General features: G+C 41.0%; 1 protein-coding gene across 1 annotated transcript; it reads right to left on the bottom strand.

Moving 5' to 3' along the window:
- On the bottom strand, positions 1-25,884 carry LOC135972406 (uncharacterized). Its single transcript, XM_065550382.1, has 3 exons — positions 8,036-25,884; positions 2,378-3,325; positions 1-1,422 (listed from the first exon to the last, which is right to left on the bottom strand). The coding sequence occupies exons 2-3, from the start codon at positions 2,942-2,944 to the stop codon at positions 1,369-1,371; spliced, it is 621 nt and encodes a 206-aa protein (XP_065406454.1). The 5' UTR covers positions 2,945-3,325; positions 8,036-25,884; the 3' UTR covers positions 1-1,368.

Genomic DNA, 25,884 nt, shown 5'->3' with positions numbered 1-25,884 from the left:
TTCCCTAACTGTGGTGGGGCGATAGATGGAACCCATATCCCTATCTTGGCACCGGAGCACCAGGGTACCCAGTACATAAACCGCCAGGGGTACTTTTCAATGGTGCTGCAAGCACTTGTGGATCACAAGGGATGTTTCACCAACATCAACATGGGCTGGCCGGGAAGGGTTCATGACGCTCACGTCTTCAGGAACACTAATCTGTTTAAACGGCTGCAGCAAGGGACTTACTTCCAGGACCAGAAAATAACCGTTGGGGATGTTGAAATGCCAATAGTTATTCTTGGGGACCCAGCCTACCCCTTAATGCCATGGCTCATGAAGCCATACACAGGCAGCCTGGACAGGAGTCAGGAGCTGTTCAACTACAAGCTGAGCAAGTTCAGAATGGTGGCAGAATGTGCATTTGGCCGTTTAAAAGGTCGCTGGCGATCGTTACTGACTCGCTCAGACCTCAGCCAAACCAATATCCCCATCGTTATTGCTGCTTGCTGTGTGCTCTACAATCTCTGTGAAAGTAAGGGGGAGACCTTTATGGCAGGGTGGGAAGCTAAGGCAAATCGCCTGGCTGCTGATTATGCGCAGCCAGACACCACGGCGATTAGAAGAGCTCATCAGGAAGCGCTGCACATCAGAGAAGCTTTGAAAACCAGTTTCATGACTGGCCAGGCTACAGTGTGAAATTTCTGTTTGTTTCTCCTTCATGAAAACCCACCCCCTTTATTGACTCATTCTCTGTAAGGAACCCACCCTCCCCCTTCCCCAGCTTGCTTTCACAGGAAATAAAGTCACTATCATTTAAAAATCATTTATTCTTTATTAATTGATTATAAAAAGAGGGAGAGAACCCGGGTGGGGTTTGGGAGGAGGATCGGCGGGAAGGAAAAGGCCACTAAAAAAAGGTTTAAAAATGACAGCCTTTTGCTTGGGCTGTCCACTGGGGAGAAATGGGAGGGTGTACAGAGCCTCCCCCCCCTCGCATTCTTACACATCTGGGTGAGGAGGCTATGGAACATGGTGAGGGGGGAGGAGGGTTATACAGGGGCTGTAGCGGCAGTCTGTTGTCCTGCTGCCGTTCCTGAAGCTCCACCAGATGCCGGAGCATGTCTGTCTGTTCACGCAGCAGCCCCAACATTGCATCCTGCCTCCTCTGATCTTCCTGCCGCCATCTCTCATGTCGAGCGTCTCTCCTCTCCTCACGTTGGTCCCTTCTGTCCTCATGTTGATCCCTCCTGTCCTCACGTTCACTGGCTTCTTTCCTATACTTTGAAACCATGTCCTTTCACTCATTCAGATGAGCTCTTTCACTGCGGGTGGATTCTATGATTTCCGCGAACATCTCGTCTCGTGTCCTCTTTTTCCGACACCTTATCTGAGATAGCATTCGGGACGGAGGAGGGAGGCTTGAAAAATTTGCAGCTGCTGGAGGGAGGGAAAAAAGGAGAAAATTTTTTAAAAAGATACATTTTGCAGAACAATGCTTATACTCTTTCACGGTGACCACACTATTCACATTACATAGCACATGTGATTTTTGTGCAAAGTTGCATTTTGCCTCTTAATATTGAGTGCCTGTGGCTTTGCTGCTAGAGATCACAGACGCAGGTCCGAGCAACAGAATTTGGCTTGCATGCGGCCAGGGTAAGCCATTGTCTTTCAGCTTCTGCGCCCTCCTTTCCCACATACCAAGCAAAGCCCGTTGAGTGCTGCGGTTTTCCTGTTAACCTTCAGCAACAGAAAACAAACTAACAGCCCCCCCCATCCAATTCTCTGGATGATCGCTTTATCCCTCCCCCCACCGCGTGGCTGGTATCAGGGAAGATCCCTGCTAGCCAAATGCGAAAAGCTCAGGGCCAATTCCCCCCCCCTCCCCCCGCACTTGGATAACTGCAGGGAAGGATTTCTTTTCAGCCACAGGCAAACAGCCCAGTAGGAACGGCCACCTCTGTCCCCTTAATTAAATTCCTGTATTTCAACCAGGTTACCATGAGCGATATCACTCTCCTGAGGATTACACAGCGAGATAAAGAACGGATGTTGCTTGAATGCCAGCAAACACTGGGACCATACGCTGCCAGGCTTTGTCATGCAATGATACCAGATTACTTGCTGCAAGGATGGCGTGGTCAAGTGTCCTACCATGGGGGACGGAATAAGGCTGCACTGCCCAGAAACCTTGTGGCAAGGCTTTTGGAGTACCTCCAGGAGAGCTTTATGGAGATGTCCCTGGAGGATTTCCACTCCATCCCCAGACACGTTAACAGACTTTTCCAGTAGCTGTACTGGCCGCGAATGCATCCCAAGTCCTCAGGGAAAAGTAATCATTAAAAAACGCTTGCTTTTAAAACAAGTTTTATATTTTAAAAGGTAAACTCACCTGAGGTCTCTTCCATGGGGTCATGGTCTTGGATACTGGCTTGGGAGTGTTGCAGGGTACTTCAGTCAGGTTGAGAAAAAGATCCTGGCTGTTGGGGAGAACGGAGTGCTGGGTGATCTCCGCAAACTCGTCCTCGTCCTCCTCCTCCTCCTCCTCTTCCTCCTCCTCCTCCTCTTCCCCGTCCGCAGAATCCTCAGGTGTAGCTGATGAGATTACCCCCGCCTCGGAATCCACGGTCAGAGGTGGGGTAGAGGTGGCGGCCCCCCCTAGAACTGCATGCAGCTCAGCGTAGAAGCGGCATGTCCGCGGCTCTGACCCGGAGCGACCATTTGCCTCCTTTGTTTTTTGATAGGCTTGTCTGAGCTCCTTGACTTTCACGTGGCACTGATCTGAGTCCCTATTGTGGCCTCTCTCCATCATGCCCTTGGAGATTTTGTCAAAAGTTTTTTCATTTCGTCTTTTCAAACGAAGTTCTGCTAGCACTGAATCCTCTCCCCATATAGCGATCAGATCCAGTACCTCCCGTACGGTCCGTGCTGGTGCTCTTTTTCGATTATCGGCCTGCATGGTTACCTGTGCTGATGAGCTCTCTGTGGTCACCTGTGCTCTCCTGTGCTGGGCAAACAGGAAATGAAATTCAAATGTTCGCGGGGCTTTTCCTGTCTACCTGGCCAGTGCATCCGAGTTCAGATTGCTGTCCAGAGCGGTCACAATGGTGCACTGTGGGATATCTCCTGGAGGCCAATACCATCGAATTGCGGCCACACTAACCCTAATTCGAAATGACAATATCAATTTTGGCGCTACTACGCTCGTCGAGGTGGAGTACAGAAATCGATTTGAAGAGGCCTTTATTTCGAAATAAATGGCTTCGTTGTGTGGACAGGTACAGGGTTAATTCGATTTAACGCTGCTAAATCTGAATTAAAGTCATAGTGTAGACCAGGCCTAACAGAGGCAGGGTGGAAAGAGAGAGAGAGAAAGAAAATTTCACTTTATAGAATATTCCATCCAAATTACCAAATTCAGGCCAGTTTTAAGATGACAGTTATCATGGGGGTTGTTTCTTTGTAACAAAGATAAAGTGTTTTTCTGTACTTTTTATTAATAATTATTATTAATAAACATTTCTAAGGGGCTGATCCCCATAGTATCTGGGTGGCCCAATTTAAGGAGATTAATTCAGCAGTTAATGAATGTGTAACACAAATTGGGCTTCCCAGTAGGTTGTCAGAAGTGTGATCTACAGTAATTAAACAGAGGTTCAAGAAAGATGATTACAAATAAAGTAAACAATGTTTTTAATTGCAGTGGTTACTTCGGAATTATCAGAATTAACAATATCTACTGACTATATTAATAGGATGGCATTAGACCAAAAAATTACAAGAGTCAATCAACCTGCTACTATAGGTTCCAATTCTAACTCCCTTACGTCCATGAATAGTCCCATTGATTTGAAATCAGGTCCTACAGGTGCAGGTTCTTTAAATGGAATGTGAAATCAATGGAACTGCTCATAGAGTAAGTTTCTGCTCAGCATGACCAAGGGACATGGATCTGTCCTCATCACTAGCAGCACTATTCCAGTGACATTGAGCAAACAGCCAAAGCATAGGCACCAGAGCAATATGTAAAGTTCCTCTGATCATGCTTATCATAGAGGTGCTCTTGAGGTAAGTAAAGTGGCATTGGAAACAAGGGGCAGGAAGAGAGTAGGGCAAGCAAGAACACCAAGAAAAACCGTAGAGAAGGGGGTAACAGGAGCCTTGAGAGCCTGGGGAAAGGAACAGGGAACTTGAGAGGAGAGAAGAAAACATGGTTTAAAGACTCAGTTCTGTGGATTATATAAAATAAAACAGGCACATTTTGAATTACTGGCTACAATTCTGTCTCAGGGTTCTCATGCTTAAGTATGCCTTGTTGAGGTTTGCTTCTGGTTTTTGACATCAGAAGAACCCCCTGATGAAATTCTAGCCCCATACTTCAAAGGCTGCCTGTTTTGTTTTATATAATACACAGACATGAATTCTGGTTCCATGCCCACTGCCTGTTATTTATTCAACATGACAGCCGCACAGAAAGAAGTACAGAATATATTTAGAGGGAATAAAAGCCTAGACACCAAGGCCACAAGCCACAGCTCTATGGGTGCAGGAGATATTTTTAGCAAAGCAGTGTTCAATGTTGTGGTAAATCAACATTCTTGATTTGAATAAAAGCATTGGTTTGTGAGCCGCAGAGTTCAAGTCACAGATTGTAAAAATCAAGATCTTGCTCTGTCAGTACAGGAGAGTTGGACCAAAATTCATTTCCAGATATTTCATTGCTAACCAGACTTCAGGTTTCAGCTCATCTCAGTTTATCACCTTTGAAGAATAGGTTTAGAGTACACTAATAACCTGACAGCATGACTGCATTTCCAGCTACAGACACAGAGAGCTGTTTTGCTATAGTTCAGGGACCACTTCTGATCTCACCAACACTGATTCTACACCAGAGTAACTCCATCGGCTGCAATAGTTATTCCTGATTACTACCAGTGCAACAGAGAGGAATCAGGCCCTCAGATGTTAAAAAAATTCCAAGCACAGGTCTCTGTTTGCCCCTTAACCTTACATCAGGCTCATCTAATCCTAGATTGGGAGAAAAAAATCCTTCAGAATTCAAAAACACCCTAAGTTTGAGCTCAGTGAGCAATGTAATGCCTAATAGTATGTATAGTCACAGAGGATCGTTACCCTCAGTTTTAAGTATAGGTCAGTGTAGGACAAGACTGAACAGAAAAAAGTACAATAGATAGCAACAACAAGAAAATGTCTCTGAAGAGCTAATGCCACCCAAAAGACAAAGCAGCTTGGTGAAAAGTGTTCCAATAAGAGAAATAATACTAAAAATTAAGCCAATTAGTTTTAGTCACCCCAAAATTTTCAGGAAATTTATAAAGTCCAGTTGAATAATCAGATATGAAGTCAATTTGGCTGACACAAAAACCAGCATGGCTGAGGACACAAAGGGGCTGGAAGCCACAAAATGGAATAAATCCAAGGTCTAGCGTTAATTTAATCCTTTTACTAGTTGTGCAAAGTAAGTCCAAGATCTTCAAATACTTTGCAAAAAGCAGTGAAAGGACCAGGTTGTATGTAAAATATTTCTTAGGCCCAGATCCTGTGAAGGCTTACATATGCTTAACTTTACACGAGAGTAGTGCCAATGAAGCCATGTAAGATTGGGCACACATACAAGTCTTTGCAAATTAGTGACCTTAGATTATATAAGGTCTTTGGGACAGGGAATGTGTCTTTCCTGAAAGTGTGTGTGCTCAGTATAGTATGTGTGATACCAGAGAATGAATAATAATACTATTTCAACATATTAAACTTTCCATTGGAATATTGTCATTTGGAGGCACATCTGATAAAAAATCTTCATGCATTCCATTCTTTCTGAGATAAACCGGAAACACTAAGTCAGAAATGTTTGACATTTCATTTTTTGGATGATTTCATTTTACTAAAATTAATTTTGCTAAAAAGAGATATAAAAAAATCCTTGTGACTATAGTTTTAAGGCCTGAAAAAGCAAGAGGAGTTTCATGTGCTCAGCATGTCTCAGGATCATGTTCTCCATGATGATATTCCCGATAAGCATATTCGCTACTTATACTTTATCTTTAGAAAGAACAGAATCTAGGCTCTCTGTTACCCCAGACTTGAGGTACTATTTCAAGTATATAAGTACTTGTATATAAGTACATTCAAGTACTATTTCAAGATATAAGAATTAAAACAGAATTCAATTATTTAATGAATGCAAAGTTGCATTTGATGATTTAGCTCTGAACTCTCCACTGATTCTTAAAATCTGTTATGCTGTAAATGTCTTACTGTTTGGTGACTAGAGAATATAGAGCAAAACTGTTACTCTACTCACACTGTGTGTGTGACCAGAAAAAGGAAGGAGGGAGTGAGCATGGGCTTTTCTGTTACTCTATTGACAGTATAACTAAGGACACGAATGTGTGTTCTGCAGACATGATGGTCCAAATGCCAAACTACACATAACCCTACTAGGATGATATCATGATCCTTTTTTAAATAGGTGTTTTCTGCGTGCCCTCACTCAGAAAATGAACATTTAGGTCTTACAAGCCACCAGGTATTCACCGTCTGAAGTTGGATGTCCCTGATACGGTGACTTTTCTACACAAGCAATTTGTTAGGGAAACAAATTAGCTGAATTTTTTGTTGTTGTTGTTGTTTTTAAATCTCAGGAGTGATGCCTGTATGGTGGCACATGTAAAATGAGATTTTGATGTTAATACAGTCAGAGTGGACAAGTGACCACATCATTAAAAACCATCATTATGGGCATCCATTTTCAGCAGAATAGCCAAAAGATGAGGACCATGGAGACTGAACCAGCCTTTCAATCCTAGAGGTCTTTCCTGTGTAAATGCTGCTTGGGAGCATCCACTTGAACTATACATGAATAGAAATAGTATACAAGCAGCATGGTCCTGTACCAGTCTTTCCAAATAGGGCTTTGTAAACCAGAGCTCCTTTTACTGGCACAGTTTAAAGAGCACATGCTATACTTTTAATTCAAGTTATGCCATTCCAGACATTAAAATCATGTTGAGCCCATGTAACTGACAATGAATTTATTCCACATCTAAAACCAGAGCCTTTAACTAAAGGGAATATTAACAACAAACCTCAGGTCTCCTGAGTCAGGTGTGCATTGTGCATGAGGCTGCTTTTGAGGACACTGCTAACATCAACAATTCAAACAGCCCTCTGTGAACATTTTAAAAATATTAATAAAGGAAAAAGTTAGGACCTGATCCAAAATTTATGGAAGTCTTTCTAGAGTTTTCAGTGGGCTTTGGATCAGGCACTCAAGGAGTAAGGGATGCCTCTCCCCCACAATGGATGGATAATCCTAACGATAGTATTACTGGTAATGGGGAATACAAGGCTTATAAATAAGTTGACTGGAGCACTGGTGAGAACTGAGAACAGAGGTGCAGTTTAATGGAACTCTTTGCTGACCCAGTGTTTGCTTTGTTGAATCTTGAGAATGGACATTTGTTAATTTTAGCATGTGCCTTTAGCAAGTACGCATAGGGGTTTACATTTTTGCTGAGCCAGCCTAGATCAGTAATAAAAATGTAGTCATGTACAACAGTGAACAGGCATTTGAGGAACTCAACCCATTTTGTAATCTTTGGACACAACTGAAGCTGTGAGTTCATTTGAATTCCAATATAAAATGATTTGGTGAGCAAGACAACACTACTCTGCAATTTTCTACTTTACATACTTATTAGATAGACATATTTGAACTGCTACTGTATATTGCTGCTTCTGATAAAAATTGTCACGTGCATACACCACCTCTTTTAAACTCATTTTCAAGGATAACTGCAAACTCTCATTGTCCACATAGTTGGAAGCATAAATAACAGAATATCTCACTACTGAAATACGCAAGACTTGCAGCCCTACAAGTAGGTCGAATGGATATTTTAAGAGAATGCTGATGTGAAAAAGGTAATAAAGGGGGAAGAGTGGATAATCATGGCTGTCAAGTCACACATGCTGTGTGGGTAAGACCTGCCTGTCAGTGGCTTCATCTACAGATCCCATTAGTCACCTGCAATCTAAGCCCAGATGGTTGTTGGCTGGAGTTGGAGATGAGTTTCTTATCAAGGCTTAGGCATACTTCTATCACCATCTAAGGGAGTCCTGACCACAGAACTCTGCCTTCCTCTTGGCCTACAGCCCTAAGATAACATTAGGGAAGAGAAGAGGGAGAGAAAGTGAGAGATGGGATAACATATCCCCAAATATACATTGCAACAAGCCCATTTAATGTGCTGCAGAAATATGGCGCCAGGGTAGAAATGGACTATTTCAGACCTCAGGCCTGTAGGAGTAGAACAACTACTACGCTTTTCAGAGGATCTCAAAGAGATTTAAAATCATTAAACCTTTCACATTACCTTTCTGAAACAAGTATTATCTCCATTTACATATGGGGAAAATGAGGCACAGAGCAATTGACTTACCCAAATTTACACAGCGGCTCAGTGTCAAATTCAAAAGTAGAGTCCAAGAGTCCTTACTGCCAGGCCTACTCTCCAAACCACTAGGCCACATTCTTTCCCCAAAGGACATGTGTATGTCTGGCTGACCCCTCCATTATTCCTGTTAATAAAAAGACACACACTTCTAGCAGGACAGGTGGAATATTAAGGGCACCAGGACTGTACAAAGCAGGTCAGAGACCAGCAATGAGATGGGGCTTTCCATCTGCACAACCCAAGACTGGCTTTTGCCCTGCAGAATCTTAATTGCTGGTGATGATGTGCAAGAAGGAAAAATAAATTCTGTAATCTGGGCTTATGTTCATATAGCTGCTTGTTAGAAAAGAAATATCTTTGTGCTTGGAGTTTGAGCATAGTTGCACTGGAATCACTGAGACAAGAAATAAGGAGCCCCACAAAGCCATTTATGAAGTTATTTTTCAGGGTCAGAGCCACATTTTAACTCAAAACAGCTACTAGAGGCTCCATTGCTGTAATGTGGTGAGTATTCCCAACATCCTTCTGTGGGAGAGTGCTCCGCACCTCACAGGATCAGGCCTAGAATTTCTAACCTCATGTGCATTGAAAAGTTGAGAAATATGCCCTTTATCCAGGAGTCAATTAGGGCTAAATGTTTTGCATGTACCAAAACTGAACAAATTTATGGCCTATCTTACCTCTGGCAGACACTTACAATCTCCCCCTGAGATAAGCTCCTCAGCCCAGTTCTCTCCTCCACCTCACCCCTGCCAAGATGCCCAGGTTATCCTCTCAAGTAAGGTGGCCCATCTCATCCCAATAAGCACACAGCAACCAGCTCTGATATGTTTATTTAGCCTTTGACACACTCTTCTGTTGAAGCCCATCTGACCATGGGGCCTAGATGTTTTTACACACACACACACAAACACACTGTGTTTATAATCATTAGCCGTTTTCCTTTAAGGGTAAAATGTTCTGTAGAACAACTGCTCCTTGTTATGAAATAATGTAAACGCTGTTGGTGTGGTAACATTTTGTAACAGTGTTGTGTTATGCAATTAAGGCTGTGTAGTTCACATAGATTACAATGCACCTGAAGACACCAGTAATGTCCTGAAGGCTTGGAACAGTCAATAATATATTTACTTATAAAAAAAACGATCCAACCCCTAGCACCTGCCTACATCCTTTTACAAGGAGTAATTAATTAGGAAAATTGAGCTCCATGTAGTTTCCCTAACTATAATTATCCACCTGGCTCCACAAACATACTTTTCCCTTTTATTTCCCATTGTTTCCTTCCCCCATTACCTTGTAAATCTTAAAAAAATAAAATTAGGACAAAAGACAGTTGTTCCTTTCCCCCTCTTTTCCTTTAGGAGGTGGGGCTGGATTCTCCAACCTTCACCCGTGCTAAGAAGTACTTGCTTACACAAGCAATCCAGACTGTACACATGAATAAGTGCTACTCAGGACAAGGGTCGTAGACTGGGCTCTGTTCTTTCAGGCTCCTTTGCTTTGCTTTGCTTTAGCGTCTCTTCCTCAGTCCTGCAGCTGAGAATGTAGAAACTTGCCAAATGCTCATGTTAGCAAAATGAGTCCTATTGCCAGGAACATTATATTTTATTTATTTAACAAGGGGGTATTTTTAAGGCAGTCATTGGGATAAACCTGGGCAGCAGCATGAATGAAATAATTATACAGTATAGAACATCTTTTCACCTCTTTGTTTAATTCCAACAAAGAACAGAACTGTTCATGGTTAATTTTACAATTAGCAAAACCAACACTTCCATTAAGCACACTGCAGACCATACAGCTGTACCTGCATGAACACAGTTGGCTCTAGGCTGCAGCCTATCCCATCACATCAAATATTGGCACTATGGCTGCCTGGGGATCCCATCTCCAGACACAATACGGGCTTCAATCCCACAGTAACCACATCTCCATCTGGGAGAAGTATAGCCAGTTGTTCAGCCACCTCAGTGTGCCTCCTGTTTTCATAGTCTCAGAAGGCCAGAAGAGATAATTAGATCATCTAGTCTAACCTCCTATATTATCACAGGCCAGAAGATTTCACCCAGATACTCCTATATTAAGCCCAAAGATTTTAGTAGACCAAAGCATTTCAATCCGCAGGAGATTTAATTGTGTGCCACAGGCAGAGAACAAGAGACTACAGTGCCACCAATGCCCATGACCCCTGCAATGGCAGGGAATTCATTAGGTGAGATATGCCTATGAGGTCCAAGAAGGTGAATCACACATGCTACAGAAGGCGAAAAAATCCAGAGGCGCTTGCCAATCTGACCTGGGCAAAAATTCCTTCCTGATCCCAAATCTGATTATCAGTTTGACCCTGAGCAAGTGAACAAGACACTCCAGTCAGGCATCTAGAAAAAGGATTCTCTGAACCATCTAAGAGCACTAGTCCATCCCACCCAATGACCCATCTCCAGTGGTGTCCAATCTCTGATGCTTCAGAGCAGGGTGAAACCCCTCTCCCTCCCTCAGAATATATCTTGTCAAATGTGCATGGGCAGGGATTCCTCCCTGACCGCCCCAGGTGATTGACTGAAACCGTGAAGCATGAGATTTGATTATAGTCATTATCTTAACGTAGAGCTGCAAGTGTTACAAGAATGTTGTGGGTTATGTTGCCAATCCTGTTTTTCCCACAGCCCATGAAGGAAGGAATGAACTGGAAACTCAGATTCACAGATTCCAAGGCCAGAGGGGACCATTAAGACCTCCCAGCCTGTCCCCTCTCCCTCCTCCTCCCGCCCCCCACACTCACAGTCCACAGGATTTCTCCCAGAAGCCGGATTAAAGCATATTGTTTAAAAAGATATCACTTGTCTTAAAGACTTCAAGCGATGGTCAGTCTACCATTTCCCGTTTCAATGCTTAAACACTCTCACAGCTAAGAAACTACATTGTATTTCAAGATTGGATTTATCTAACTTTAACTTCAACTGTCTTGGCTAGGGAGTTCCATTACCAGGCCCTTCTTATCTCAGGTTTTGGGACTGGTGACATCACTGCAGTATCCAAGTGCTCCTACCAGAAAAACCTGCTGCTAGTGGGAGAGTAGTTTGGAGGCTCTCCAGACAACCATGCATTACTGCAGTGTTCCAGGGCGATCAGTGCTCGGAGAGTAAAAGTGTTGCAGGTTGGAGCAGGAGCAGGTCTTACAAAGGAGATAAGTCAGGGATAGATGGGACTTGTGGTGGGAAAGAATGAGACATATGTGGAGCTGGCAGGCTAACAAACGTTTTTTGTTTGTTTGTTTGTTTGTTTTTTTATATAAAACTCTACTAACATCTCACCATTGAAATATAAAACTGGAATCTCTTTGTATATCAAATTATTTTAATTCTGCACTTCTTTTCTTTGCTACTTTTTGTGAAAATGAAGGTTCTTCTATGCCATCTTGTCACTTAATCACATGGAACCACGTAACCCACCTATGCTTTCCCCTTCCACTCTCTAAAGAGCAATGGAAAAGATCAGAACTGCCTGAACCACCTTCAGAAAGATGTTAAGAAATACTATTTTCTGCATTCTGAGACTGAATATTCTGTAAAAATAATCTGTTTCTTTGGCTTAAAAAAATGCTACAGCTTGTCCTCAATAATTATCTAACTGGTATAGACAGTGTGATGTGTCCATTTTCCCTCCTCCTTCCTCACTGCTACTGATGTAAAAGCTGTTGGTTCCTCTCATATGTATCAGTCTCTCATCCTCAAGCTAATGTCTGGCCTGCATCCTTCCCTTATTATTATTTATTTGTATTACAAATACAATAGGCACCCCATTGCGCTTGGAGCTGTACAAACATTACAAAACAATCATGCCTCTGAAGATTTCATAGTCTGCTACTGCTGCCATTGTCTGTCTTCTGTTCGTATTCATTTCCTCTTCCAATCCCAGCTTTGCTCCGTGCTTCATATCAGAACCCAAATCCATTATCACTTTGACTGCCCCTCCTTGATTACTTCCATGGCCCTTACTACTGGATCATTCTTCCACCAGGACCCAGGAACACCAGGTGAGGGAAAGGAGAGCTGACAGGGTCAGCAGGGGGAGTCAAAGCTTACTAGTATTGTTGTGTGGCTGTAGTCCCTGGCAGAGCCATCGATGGGTTGCACTAGGCACACAGCTTCCAAAGTTTAGTTATGCAGCTGGACTAGGTTTGCAGTAGCTAGAGCTAATGTGCAAGTCTACAGCCATATACCCCAACCCTTGGGTGGCTTACTGAGGGCTCAGGATTACTAACAAAATTTAAACACACACACACACACGAAAAACAAAGGATGCTGAATAGAAATCAGGAATTATGTTTTGGAGCATAATGTGTTGAACTCTTTTCTTTTAAATAGCTTATAAATGATGAGGCAAAATAAATGCCTGATCCTGACAACTGCTGAGCTCCCTAGACTCTAGGACGGATGCTATGCACTTACAAGATCTGGCCTTGAGGAATTGAGGTCTGTTGATATAATACTGCCTGATTATATAACATTCAGTATATTTATATTTTTTACAACAATAGCAACACCCTACCCCAAGGTGACCCAAGAACCTGTTGTTTGTTCAGCACCCTGCACCTATTGTTCAGGGCTATCTTCACTAATGGTACTGTATAGATAACAATACTTATTCATTTCTTTACCTGAAAGGCTTACATTTGATTCCTCTCTGCACAGGAACTGCCCAGAGTGACAACCATCAAGAACTGAAGTAATAGTGCTACACAGTTGACCCATAGGTACTTCTGAAAAATAGTATATTCTCTTACTGTTATGTAAGCTGACTAAAAGCACAGCCAACCTCCCCCCTTTCTCTGTCATCCAGTAGCTACTTCATCAAACCACAGCTCTACTCCAACAAATGATTTTAAAAGAGAAGTAAAAGCCCTAGTTGAATAAGACCTATTATGAAGGCTTTTCCCACACACATAACTCACACTCCCATTTTAGTTTTCATAGTTACACATAACTGGGTGTGTCTGAGTGTCTATTCAGCAGAGCTGAAGCTGTTAATTTCAGGCTCATTCAGACTTTAAAGTGTAATTCATGCAGTTGCTCCACGACATTAATGGAAGAGAAGGTCTCATCAATCTGATAAAGTGTCTTTACAACAACAGATAGTAATTTGTTGACACTTAAAGCTTTAAATGGACTCTCTTACAAAATCACTTAAAAAGCTTTCTTTAAAAAAAAAATCACAAGTGTACAGATACTTTAACCCAAAGAAATTGCTGACAGATTTGTTTTCAGCCCAGCAGAGTAAAGAGCTGACAACATATTTTTGCAGGGTATGGTAACGTAGGTCTATTTTTAGGCTTTTTTTCCTTTAAAAAACGCACACCAAAATAGCAGTGGGTTTAAAAATCACCATCTGCTTCTAGCAATGAAATAATTCTCAGAGGAATGGATGGGAGGCATAACAAACTGATATTCCCCACAGTAAGTCTTAAAAGTCATAATTTTGTATTTCTAAATGGTGTTTATCTAATTACACAATAAAAGAGACTCATAGTTCTATTAGCATTTAAAAAGTCCATTGAGTTATTAATTCTTCACCATTATATAAGCTGACTGGCAAAAGCCATTGTTATTATTTTATAAGTTCAAATAGCCTGGAACTGTTGACCTTTAGGGCACACAGCAGAGTCCATCTATTCTCCCTGCTTTAACAGATGTGGTGAGTGGTGGTGATTTTTTTTTTTTTTTTTTTTTGTTATTGTCTATGTTCTGCCAATAGTCTTTTGGTTCTGGGGTTTGGGTGAAATGGACAGAGTTGCAATTTGTAATAATTGTATCTTTAAATAATTTAAAGGGAACAGAACCATAGTTAGCCACTCTTTTCTGTATAAATTGAAATGAAATGTCAATAATAAACAAGATATGCATTTTCTTCTACTGTACTTCATGAAAATCAATCTATTTTTTCAGGTATTAACATTAATGATTTTAAACTTTGGAAAACACAGAAAACTACAATGAACTGTTTTAAACATTATACTGGATGGTTTAAAAAACAACCACCCTTTTTAACCCAGTGAACATCAGGAAGAAGCATTTCTGTTTATCTAGCTTGTAGTATCATTTAGGTTAAACTTCACACTCCAGTGCAAAGAGATGGCACAAGCATAGGCCCAGAGGTCCATGTAATTTATTATCCTATCTGATGGTAGCAACTACCAGATTCTTCAGAGGAATGTGCATGAAAACAATTATGGAATAAACTGCCCATAGGGAAAGTTTCTTAATCTTTGTCAGTCAGTGATTGACTAACATCCTGAGGCATAAGATTATATCCCTCCTAAAAACTAAAATTAAACTTAAATGTTACAGTCAATATGGCTTTTGTAAAACGAAACCATGCTTCTCCAATCTATTAGAATTATTTGAGGGGGTGGGGGGGCAACAAACAAGTGGACAAGGGTGATCCAGTGGATATAGTGTACTTGGACATTCAGAAAGCTTTTGACAAGACTCCTTACCAAAGGCTCTTAAGCAAAGTAGGCAGTCATGGGATAAGAAAGAAGGCCCTCTCATGGATTAGGAACTGGTTAAAAGATAGCAAGGATCTGTACGGGGACCGATCCTGTTCCACATATATTTATAAATGATCAGGAAAAGGGGGTAAACAATAAGGTGGCAAAGTTTGCTGTTCTGGGTCCAGTTCTTTTCAATATCTTCATCAATGATTTAGATAATGGCATTGAGAGTAACTTATAAAGATTGTGGCCAATACCAAGTTGAGAGGAGTTGCAAGTGCTTTGGGGGCTAGGATTGAAATTCAAAATGATCTGGACTAACGGGAGAAATGGTCTGAAGTAAATAGGATGAAATTCAATAAATGCAAAGTACTCCAGTTAGGAAGGAACAATAAGTTGCGCACATACAAAATGGGAAATGACTGCCTAGGAAGGAGGACTGGGGAAGGGATCTGGGGGTCAGAGTGGATCATAGGCTAAATGAGAGTCAACACTGTAACACTGTTGCAAAAAAAGCAAACATCGTTCTGGGATGTATTAGCAGGAGTGTTTTAAGCAAGACAGGAGAAGTAATTCTTCTGCTCCACTCCACACTGATTTGGTCTGAACTGGAGTACTGTGTCCAGTTCTGGGGGCCACATTTCAGGAAAGATGTGGACAAATTGGAGAAAGTCCAGAGAAGAGCAACAAAAATGATCTTGAAAATATGATCTAGGTCTAGAAAATATGAGCTATAAGAGAAGATTGAAAAACTTGGGTTTGTTTAGTCTGGAGAAGAGAAGACAGAGGGGTCATGACAACAGTTTTCAAGTACATAAAAAGTTGCTACAAGAAGGAGGGAGGAAAATTGCTGTTGTTAACCTCTGAGAATAGAACAAGAAACAATGAGCTTAAATTGCAGCAAGGGCGGTTTAGGTTGGACATTTGGAAAAACTTCATAACTATCAGGTTGGTTAAGCAGTGCAATAAATTGCCTAGGGACGTTGTGGAATCTCCATCATTGGAGATTAAGAGCAGGCTAGACAAAACACCTGTCAGGGATGGTCTAGATAATACTTGTCCTGCCATGAGTGCAGGGGACTGGACTAGATGACCTCTTGAGGTCCCTTCCAGTCCTATGATTCTATGAAAATTACTCAAGATAAGTAAGTCCAAAGCTGACTGCAAAGAGTTACAAAGGGATCTTAAATGGTACATAGGGCCTTCTGTGGGATCTCTGCAGAGGGGTCAAGTTCACTCTAAGTTCACTAACAGTTGCAGAGAACTAAGAATCAGTCCTTTACAGCCAAGATTCCCAGTGACCTCACTGGGGATTGCATATGCATTAGGAATGCATGACCGGAATAATATTAGTGATGTTAAGTGTGATCCAGCTCCCATTATGTGAATGGAAAAAAACTCTTACTGACTTCAATGGGAATTAGATTGAACTCTTAGGGCTTGTCTATACTTACCGCGCTGGTTCGGCGGCAGGCAATCGAAGTTCTGGGTTCGATTTATCGCGTCTTGTCTGGACGCGATAAATCGAACTCAGAAGTGCTCCCCGTCGACTCCGGTAATCCTGCTCGCCGCGAGGAGTACGCGGAGTCGACGGGGGAGCCTGCCTGCCGAGTCTGGACGGCGGTAAATTCGAACTAAGGTACGTCGACTTCAGCTACGTTATTCACGTAGCTGAAGTTGCGTACCTTAGTTCGATTTGGGGGTTTAGTGTAGACCAAGCCTTAGTTTTAAATATTCCTAGGTTATAGGATATTAATTACTGAGGATAATTTGATTTTTATGTATGTATTTATTTATTAATGGAGTGAAAATCAAATCACATCACAGATTAAAGATAATGTCTATAAAATGGAAAAAAAACACCCTGAAAACCAACAACAAACAAAAACACACCCAAGTACTCTGCTCTAGTCATATAGATCAGTGATTCTCAAACTTTTTTTTCCGCTGACCACTTGAAAATTGCTGAGGGTCTCAGCGGACAACTTAATGATCTTTCCAAATGTTGTTTGTACCGTTAGCTAACTATTGTAAAGTGCTTTGGATAAATAATAATAATAAAGTTTTTTTTTCTACAGATAAAAGTACACAACTCATATTTTAATATCAGTAGTCTTACCTTTCGAATGTGATGGATGTGCCCTCTCTCCTGACACAGTAGCCCCCAAGCTGGGGCTGGGACAGAGGGGGATCTCTCCCTCTCTCCCCCACCGCAGCAGCCCCTGAGCTGGGGCTGGGAAGGAGGGGGGTCTCTCTGCGGCAGCCACAGCCCTGGAGCTGGGGAAAGTCACCTTTCTCTGGCCGCCGCAGCCCTGCACGTTCCAAATTCCTCCCACCCCCTATTCTCACCCCACTGCCCACTCCCACCTACTCCATATTCCCCCCAAGGCCACCACCTCACCTTACATGTGCGTCTTCTCCAGCGTCCAGGCACCGTGGCTCCACTAATTAGGTGGGTGGCCCTTCATTCTCTTGTGTGCGTCCGCTCAGGCATGCACCTTAGAGGGAACTATCCGTGGACCACCTGAATGGAGCGCCCATGGACCACAATTTGAGAACCTCTGATATAGATTTTTCCATGTAATAAATCCCCCACTCCCAAATTATGTAAATCATCATTACTAATTGCAGTACTTCTCTTTGAATCAATATATCATGCAGTAACAGTATTCTCCCCTCTTACTCTACATTACAAGCTTCTATGGTTTAAATGTGATGCTTCCAGGGCTGATTTTGTTAATTACATGGGATCACAGAATGAGACCCTGATTCTGCAATCTGATCCTCACAGGCGGAACCTTACACCCACATGGGGATCCACTGAAGTCAACTGGGTTTGGCACAGGTACTTGTAGCCTGAACTAAACTGCAAGAATCAGTCTGAATGCCTTCTCCTTCTGTTGAACTTAGTGGGTGTTCAGGGCACTAAGCTACTCACGGGAGTTGCTCAGCAACTTGCACAATTGGACCTTTATAATGGCACATTAGAGCCATAAGATTTCATTCATCATTCATGGATAATAAATAATTTGGACTTCATGATGTGAACAAATCTGTTTTGATCTTTTTAAAAAAAATTAGTACATGTAGGCTATGTATACATTGATTCTCCATAGTCATTTCCTGCAAGGGTTTAAACAGTGAAATCCCAAGGGTAAATAAACTAACATTTCTTCCCTTTTTATCTTAAAAGTGTCTACAATGAATTGGTTGCTAAAGAAACCTGATACACTTATGACACACTGTTTTGAAATCCTTAGTGGAGTTCATCTGAAACCCCAGCATAAGTGGCATCTTATCTTCGTACTATTCCAGGAAGAAATGCATGGCATTTCGTCATCACAGCTGAAAGACTAGCTGGCTCTGCACGTAGGCTCCGGGAGAACAAGGACCCTTAGCTATAATGAGACCATGCTGGTAGCTAATGCTTAGTCAGAGTCTGCTTTCTTGAGCATTTGCTATTGCTTGTAGTAATTGGAATGCAGGAAAAGGCACAAATTAGAGCACACACAAAAAGTCAATGTTTAACTTCTTTATTTGCTTTCAGTTAAGATTATATTCTAAGGAACGGAACACAGGTGGTAATATTCCTAAACCATCCCTCCTAGTAGAATATTAGTCCTAGAGCCCTTACTCATGCATGCAGTTGTACTTAATGTAACTGGACTATTTGCAAGAGTAAGGATTACTCACATAACTGAAACAACGCGGAGCCCGGTGGCACCTTAAAGACTAATAGATTATTTGGGCATAAACTTTAATATGACTGAATAAAGGGATTATAATAAACAGTGCTCTCCTTGTGACGAAAAAACAGCATTTTAAAGAAATTCAAAGTGCAAGTTGATATTGTGGGCTGAATTTCTAAGCACGCAAAACAACTTTTTCCTTAACAAAGCTATGGAACATTATGAACACATAGCAATCAACACCAGGTGTAGAAAATAAGATATTTTGGATGGATCTTCATGTTTGAGGGAGAGTGGGAAAGGGACAAAATCTCTATTTTTACAAGTTTATGACCTATAGCAAAAGGGAATGGAAAGCCATGGTCATTCAAGGATTAAACATTCACAACCTCTGCTTGGTAATGAAAACAGGAGGAAAAGCATGGAGTATTATTTAGGAGACCTAATTAGTATTGCCATTAACAGATTAGACAACAGTGCCCTGCCTATATAGCTGCTTAGAAATATCATATTGGTAGGGAAAGGGTGAGAGAAGAGGACTGAGAAATTATGGAGATTTTTTAAAAAATGTGCTCAGTTTTAGCTATGACAATTCAAATGTAATATTTAGAAAGAATCAACTAATTTGTGGCCAAATCCTTGTGGTCTTACTGAGTAAAAACTGAGTCTATACTCTGGATGTTTGCTTGAGTAAAAAGTTACCTCAGCATATTGCCGCTAGACTCAAAACATGTTCTTTTTATTTGTATGCATTTGTGAACTATAATCTTATGTAGGGGAGTAGAACCCAGGAATTAACACCAGGGTTGCTTCATTTAGGACCAGTGTTCTCTCATAGCAGAATAAATACAGAGCAACTTCGGCATCTTCAGTGGGGCCATTCTGGATTTACCCTGCTATAACGGAGAGCTGAATTAGGCCCACACTGGACCAAATGGTGACCTCATTTATATCTGTTCAGCGGCAATGATTTAAATAGGGCTTTATAGATTTAATAAGGGCAGCTTAGCTCATTTGCTGAATACTGAAAAGAGTTGGCCAAGATTTTCTTAGGAAATTCAAACTTACACAAGCAAAGGAAAAACACTGTCAATGAGATGCTGCTGTGTCCAAAATTAATCTTGAGTGAAACTTTAACACCTAAAAATAAATCTTGTTTTCAGTTCCCCCAAACAGGCTTCTCTATTCCACTCTGAAGCTTTAAAGCAGTAGTTAATCATGTACAGTACACAATATTAAGCAGTAAAGAGTTCAGTTATTCCTGAAACATATTATTTTGAGGCTATGTTTGAGTCTTCCATATTTATGTGATGAGAGTTATGTCACAAAGTTAATCATTCCCAGGACGCTAGCATTCAGGGTAATGAAAAACTTCTTGTGCAAGCAGTCATTAATCAGTGAGTATAACATTGCATAATGTTTCCGAAGCATGTGTTATGTGATCAGAGTACAAGGCTGCATAATACAGCAAAGTGTTTGTGCCATATGCTGACCTTTTCTAAAACAGAAATGGAGCCATGTGATGCGTCGCTCTTGCCAGCAGTCGTTTATTGCCAATAATTAAGTTTGATGATATGAAGAAACACAAACTTGTATTCCTTTGGAGTTCTGAAAGGAAGAAGCTTTGAAGTTCTGGTTTCTGGCACAGAGTGGAGTATAAATATGGTCAAGTTGGCTTGGATATATTACTGTTGTCCATTATGAACACCACCCCGTTAAACTGGAATCATGCACTCAGTTCAAGTGGTTACTGGCATTTACATTAGAGAAAACACATGCCACTTTGCTTTGTGATCCAGAAGAGCATAAAGGTTGTAGGAACAAAACAGCCAAATGTATGAATGCTACCTCAAATCTCAATACATCACAATAGCATTTGATGTTCTTGAGCAATAATTTAGTAAGAACATATTACTTAATCTCCCCTACCAGTATTACACAAAAGAACACTTGTGAAACACTCCAGACAAATATACTGTAATTACAAGAAATAAAAAAAAACCTTACTTGGTACAAGATGTTTTTGTTATTCTGAACACACATATCCATGGAGGTTCAGTTTTAATTAGATATTTTAATAATGGAAACAATGCTTTAGAAGCTTCAATGAACAATCTTAAACCTAAGTGTAGCAGATATAGTTTGCATATATACATATATATCATAGATACATGTATGCATTACACAAAATGATCCAGATCCTCAGGTATGCTGCAGCTGCTTTGTGCTTCACTGCTGGTGAAATCTGGCTATGGTGCTGGAATAACCATCTCCAAATGATCACCCTAGCAAAGAGCTATCCTTAGATTGTGTCAGCACATCATGGAATCTCCCTATGCAATTTCCTGCCCCCGGTGTATGGTTGGGGCTTCCTTGCACCTCACTGATCCACTGCTCCTGTTTTGACCCTTTAGGACTGTTGGCAGCATAAGCGCCGACTCTGTGGGAGCACCCATGGAAAAAAAAATAGTGGGTGCTCAGTACCCACTGACAGCCCGCCAATCAGCTCCAAAACTAAATGAGTTACTTGAAACCTCTGCTTAGATCCGCTTCTCCACTCCTGCTTGCAAGACATATTTGCTACTGGCTTTCTACTGCTCCTTCCACGGGGCTGGAGATGAAGTTGTGCCAAGAAAGCAAGACCAAAGGTTTCATAAAAGTTGCTCTTAGTTTTCCATGCTTCCATGACACCAGCCATTGGGGAACTTTTCATTTTTATTTATTTAATTTAATTTATTATTTATTTATATTTCATTGATTTTTTTAAACAAAAAATAAAATAAAAATAAAAATGTGGACCTCATAACTAGCACTAATGCTCATCTCACATCTATATTGTGGGGTGGAAGGCGCTGGATTCACAAAGGTGCTTAGGTACCCTGCTACCCAGTGGAATTCTGAGCCCTAAGTTAGACACCCAGACTCCCCAGGCATTGTATGGGGAGAGTTAGGCACCTAAGAAAGATGTTTTTAAAAAACAGCCTAAGCTAGCCAGAGGAAAGAGGCAGGGCATATGGCTTGCACCCTCACAGGTATTCAGGTGTCAAACTGACGGGCTGGAGGAAGGAGACTGTCTCTGTTTGGTATCCTTAGACATGAACCTTCCCCTGGAGCTAGGCACCTAAGCCAGGTCAGCCCTTTCTTGCGGCAAACCAGACACAAAGAGAGACACCCTCACCCCATTATAGCCAATACTTCTCTGGTCAGAGCACTCACTTGGGGGGATGGAAAATCCAGATTCAAATCCCTGCTCTGCCTGATTTGGAGCAGAGAGTGAACCTAGGTCTCCCACATGCCAGATGAGTGCCATACCTACCAGGCTATTGTGTATTCTACTCAGCGAACACCTATGGGATCAGGCCCCACAAGCAAGATAGGTGTGAGAATGCCAAGTTTGAGAATCCCACTTTGGGGCCACAGGTGCTTGGGCTTCCACTATGGCTCCAAGCTGCTTGCTAGCTTTGGGGCGGCATCATACTTAGGCGACTGCGCGCAGGCCCATTAGTGGAAACTTAGACATCTATGGGGTTAGGTGGCAGCTGAGTAGTGGTTTTGGAATGTCAGTATCACCTACAGAGGCAGTTAGTGGCCTACGTACCATTGTAAATCTGGCCCCTGGTACCTATGACACGTCAGGTGCAACTGTATGCTGCGACTCTAAGTGGTGCAGCACACAGTTCAGGGTGAGGGGATTAAGATGGCCTGGTTCTGGCTATTCCAGGGGACAGCAGTATACGAGGGCCAGACTGGGGTGCAAGGAAATTCCCTCCCTTATCTACTCTAGACTCTGCCTATAGCTCTGACAATTAGCATGGTAACTCAGGGCTTGTCTACATTAGCTGTTGGATCGACAAGCAGCGATTGATCTAGCGGGGGTCGATTTATCGCGGCTCTTCTAGACGCGATAAATCGACGAGTGCTCTCCCGTCGACTCTGGTACTCCACCAGGGCAAGCAGCGCAGGTGGAGTCGACGGGAGAGCGTCAGCTGTGACTTACCGCAATGAAGACACTGTGGTAAGTAGATCTAAGTATGTCAACTTCAGCTACGTTATTCACATAGCTGAAGCTGCCTAACTTAGCTCGATCCCCCCCTCCTCCCCCATGTAGACCAGGCCTCAGCTAATAAAATTCGATCCTAGAGTCCTATTGTGGGTAAACAACAACTATAGAACACTGGTTCCACACAATGTTTAAAAAAATTCCTACTTTCCTAGCATTTCTACTTTTTAGAATGATGGATTTGCAATTCTTACAAGAATATACAAGTAATATACAAGGAATATACAAGTAACAACACTGGAGTATGGAATATACAAGTAACAACATTATGTAACACAAAACACAGCCCCTACCTTATTAAAGAGTCTGAACTGCAGACGCTACTGTGAACAGTACTTGCTACTGTGAATAATTCCATCAGAGTCAATGGGGCTGTTCTTTTAAGTGCTATCCCACATGACTAAGGATTGGGCCAACAGTAGCTCCAATCTTGCAGTCTTTACAATGAATTAATTTAATTTTACAATGAATTAAAGTATGAACTTTTCCCATACCATTTAAATATTAAATTTTGTCTTCTTGAGATATACTATGCAGATGATCCACAAGTAGTTTTTTGCAGAACTTGTACCACTGGTATTTGATTTTTTTAAATATATTATGAAAATTTGAGCCAAAGATGATATCACAAAGTCCCTTATGTTTAAAGGAAAATGTTAAATCAATTAGAGATAGCTGAAATAAAAGAACGATAATTTTTTGTTTCACACCAGTTTGCAGTGTAAGTTTTTTAAATATAAAACAAAACTTGTTCATGTTCTTTTGAAAGTGATTGTATTATGCAGTGTGAAAGCTGGAATGTACTCATTTCTTTAACACAAATATGATGTTATAAACATTTTACTAATTAACACACACTTTAGAAATGATAAACAGAGTTGGAATCACTAATCAGGACTTTGAAGTGTTTTGTGCACACACACAAAAACAATGAAACTTGTAACATTCAAAACACAAACTTGCACGGGGAATTCTTTACCAAGTCAAAGGTTTTTCATTTGAGTACTTTACATGGAACCCAACAGAAACTTATTACAACACAAATTGCATTCAAGATCAGGGTATTGAAAGTATCTGCTCCAGTCTGACAGGCCAAACAATTTGTATGTATGCATAATGAATTCTGTAAGATTAACAAAAACTACATTGAGTTCTATTCGGAAGCTGAAACTGAATATAATTTGAGGCTATATATATATATATATATATATATATATATATATATATATATATATATATATATAAACTGATAGTTTCAGATTCAGTCTTTCTGTAGAAAATAAATAAACCATTTTTGTGAATTTGTTAAAACTATCCTATTAACGCTTTTTTAAAGTTTTGTGTTAACGGTGATTAAACTAATCTCTTCAGGTTCTCATATCACACCCATCACCATGGTACCTGTGCACCTAGAAGATAATACATGTCCAAACAAACAAAACCAAAACCCAGTAAAATGTACAAGACGAAAAAGGAGTCCTTTAAGAGAGTCATGCATGGAGGAGACTCATGACTTTTTACTTTTTGTTACTGTTTAGCTAAACATACCTCTCATTTGGTTTATCTGCTTATTATTCTATCTCTTCTGATTGTTTAGGGGTAGCCGTCTTTTTTTAAAATTATTGGTAAAAGTATGTATGACAAGCACACCTTGAAACAAACATATCATCACTCACCCTCCCCCATATAGTAACTTTATCATTCCCATTATATGGTGTACCCCTGTGTCTTGTTGATGGTGTTATTAGGTGTAATGTTTGAGAGATTCAGGCTTACTGCCCCAAAGAAAGAAATGAAAGCACAACAGATTTGATAATGGGTGAATGTACAGCAAAAAAACATCTTACAAACAAAAATAAGAAGTGGCTGTGCATGATGTATAGTAGTGCTTATTATTTTGAGTGCAGTTGGTTAAGAGCGCCTCTGGACAGGCTACAGTAAGAATCCTGGAGTAGAACTATGAACAAGTATCATCGCTTGAAGACTGACTGACTTTTTACTAGATTTGATAGAAACACAGACCACACAGAAATGCTCCATAAAACAACACATTCAAAGTGATCTTTAACTAGCTCATTAATCTCAACAGAATCTGAAACATTTTGACAGTGGGGAAAAAATTGTAAAGCAACAGAGTGATTTAAGTCATGTAGACACTTTTGAAATTTTTACCCAGCGAGTCAATAAAGGTTATTAGAAAAGATGTTAGTAGAATAGTAATTGAGAAAAGTCAGTGCTTTAAGATTAATTCATTCATGGATTTTAAGGCTAGAATGGACCATTATGATTATCTAGTAAGACCAGCAGCAAAATAGGGTATGTTTACACTGCAGCTGGGAGCAGGCCTCCCAGCTCAGGCAGACAGACTCATGCTAGCAGGACTGAAGCTAACATGCTAAAAATAGCTGTGTGGACATTGCAGCACTGGCGGAGACTCAAGCTAACCACCCAAGCTCAAGCCTGCTTCTGAAATATTATAAATATGAGTTTGGTGAGAAAGAGAGAGGATGAAAGCTGCTTATGCCCTCGCAAACCCCCCCCCCCCCCCCGACCCATGGAACAATCTTTCAGGAAAGCTAAAGAGTGTATATAAGGCACTTATTCTGCAGCTAAAAAAGGAGAGACAGAGTGTATGTACAGGAAGACAGAATTCTGCCAGAAACTGACAGAGCTAAACCCCAGTATTTGAAGGAGTGACAGATAGCAAGTATAATGAGCAGAGGTCAGACTAGTGAGAGAATTTTTTGCCCCAGTACCCCAATTCAGGAAGCAGAATTCTAATATTGACATTAATTAATTAAGATGAAGTCATCATGATGTTATTTCACTTATAATTTATACATACGCAGAGGTCTCTTGTATATCTTTTGCTGAATAATTTCCCCTCAAAACTATTCCAGTATCATGACTTACAAGTACTTTGGAAAAAAGTCTCCATCTTATACTCTGCAATATTATTCAAACTGCTGACTTCAAGAGAAGGACCTCAAAATACCACAGCATGGCCACATCTTTCCCTGAGAAAAAGGAATGTTGTAACTATTGCGATAGCAAAATATTTTACTTAAATCAAAACTCCTAGCTTAAATCAAGAATTTACACAGTGGGTTGAGCAGACTATTTTTTCTGCCATAGTATTTCAAGTCAATAAAATGTTTTCATATACATGTACTG

This window comes from Chrysemys picta, chromosome 6, assembly GCF_011386835.1.
Source record: "Chrysemys picta bellii isolate R12L10 chromosome 6, ASM1138683v2, whole genome shotgun sequence".
In the NCBI taxonomy this organism is placed as follows: domain Eukaryota; kingdom Metazoa; phylum Chordata; order Testudines; family Emydidae; genus Chrysemys; species Chrysemys picta.
The sequence above is the reverse complement of the archived record's forward strand: the minus strand, read 5'-3'. Positions and strand labels throughout refer to the sequence as shown.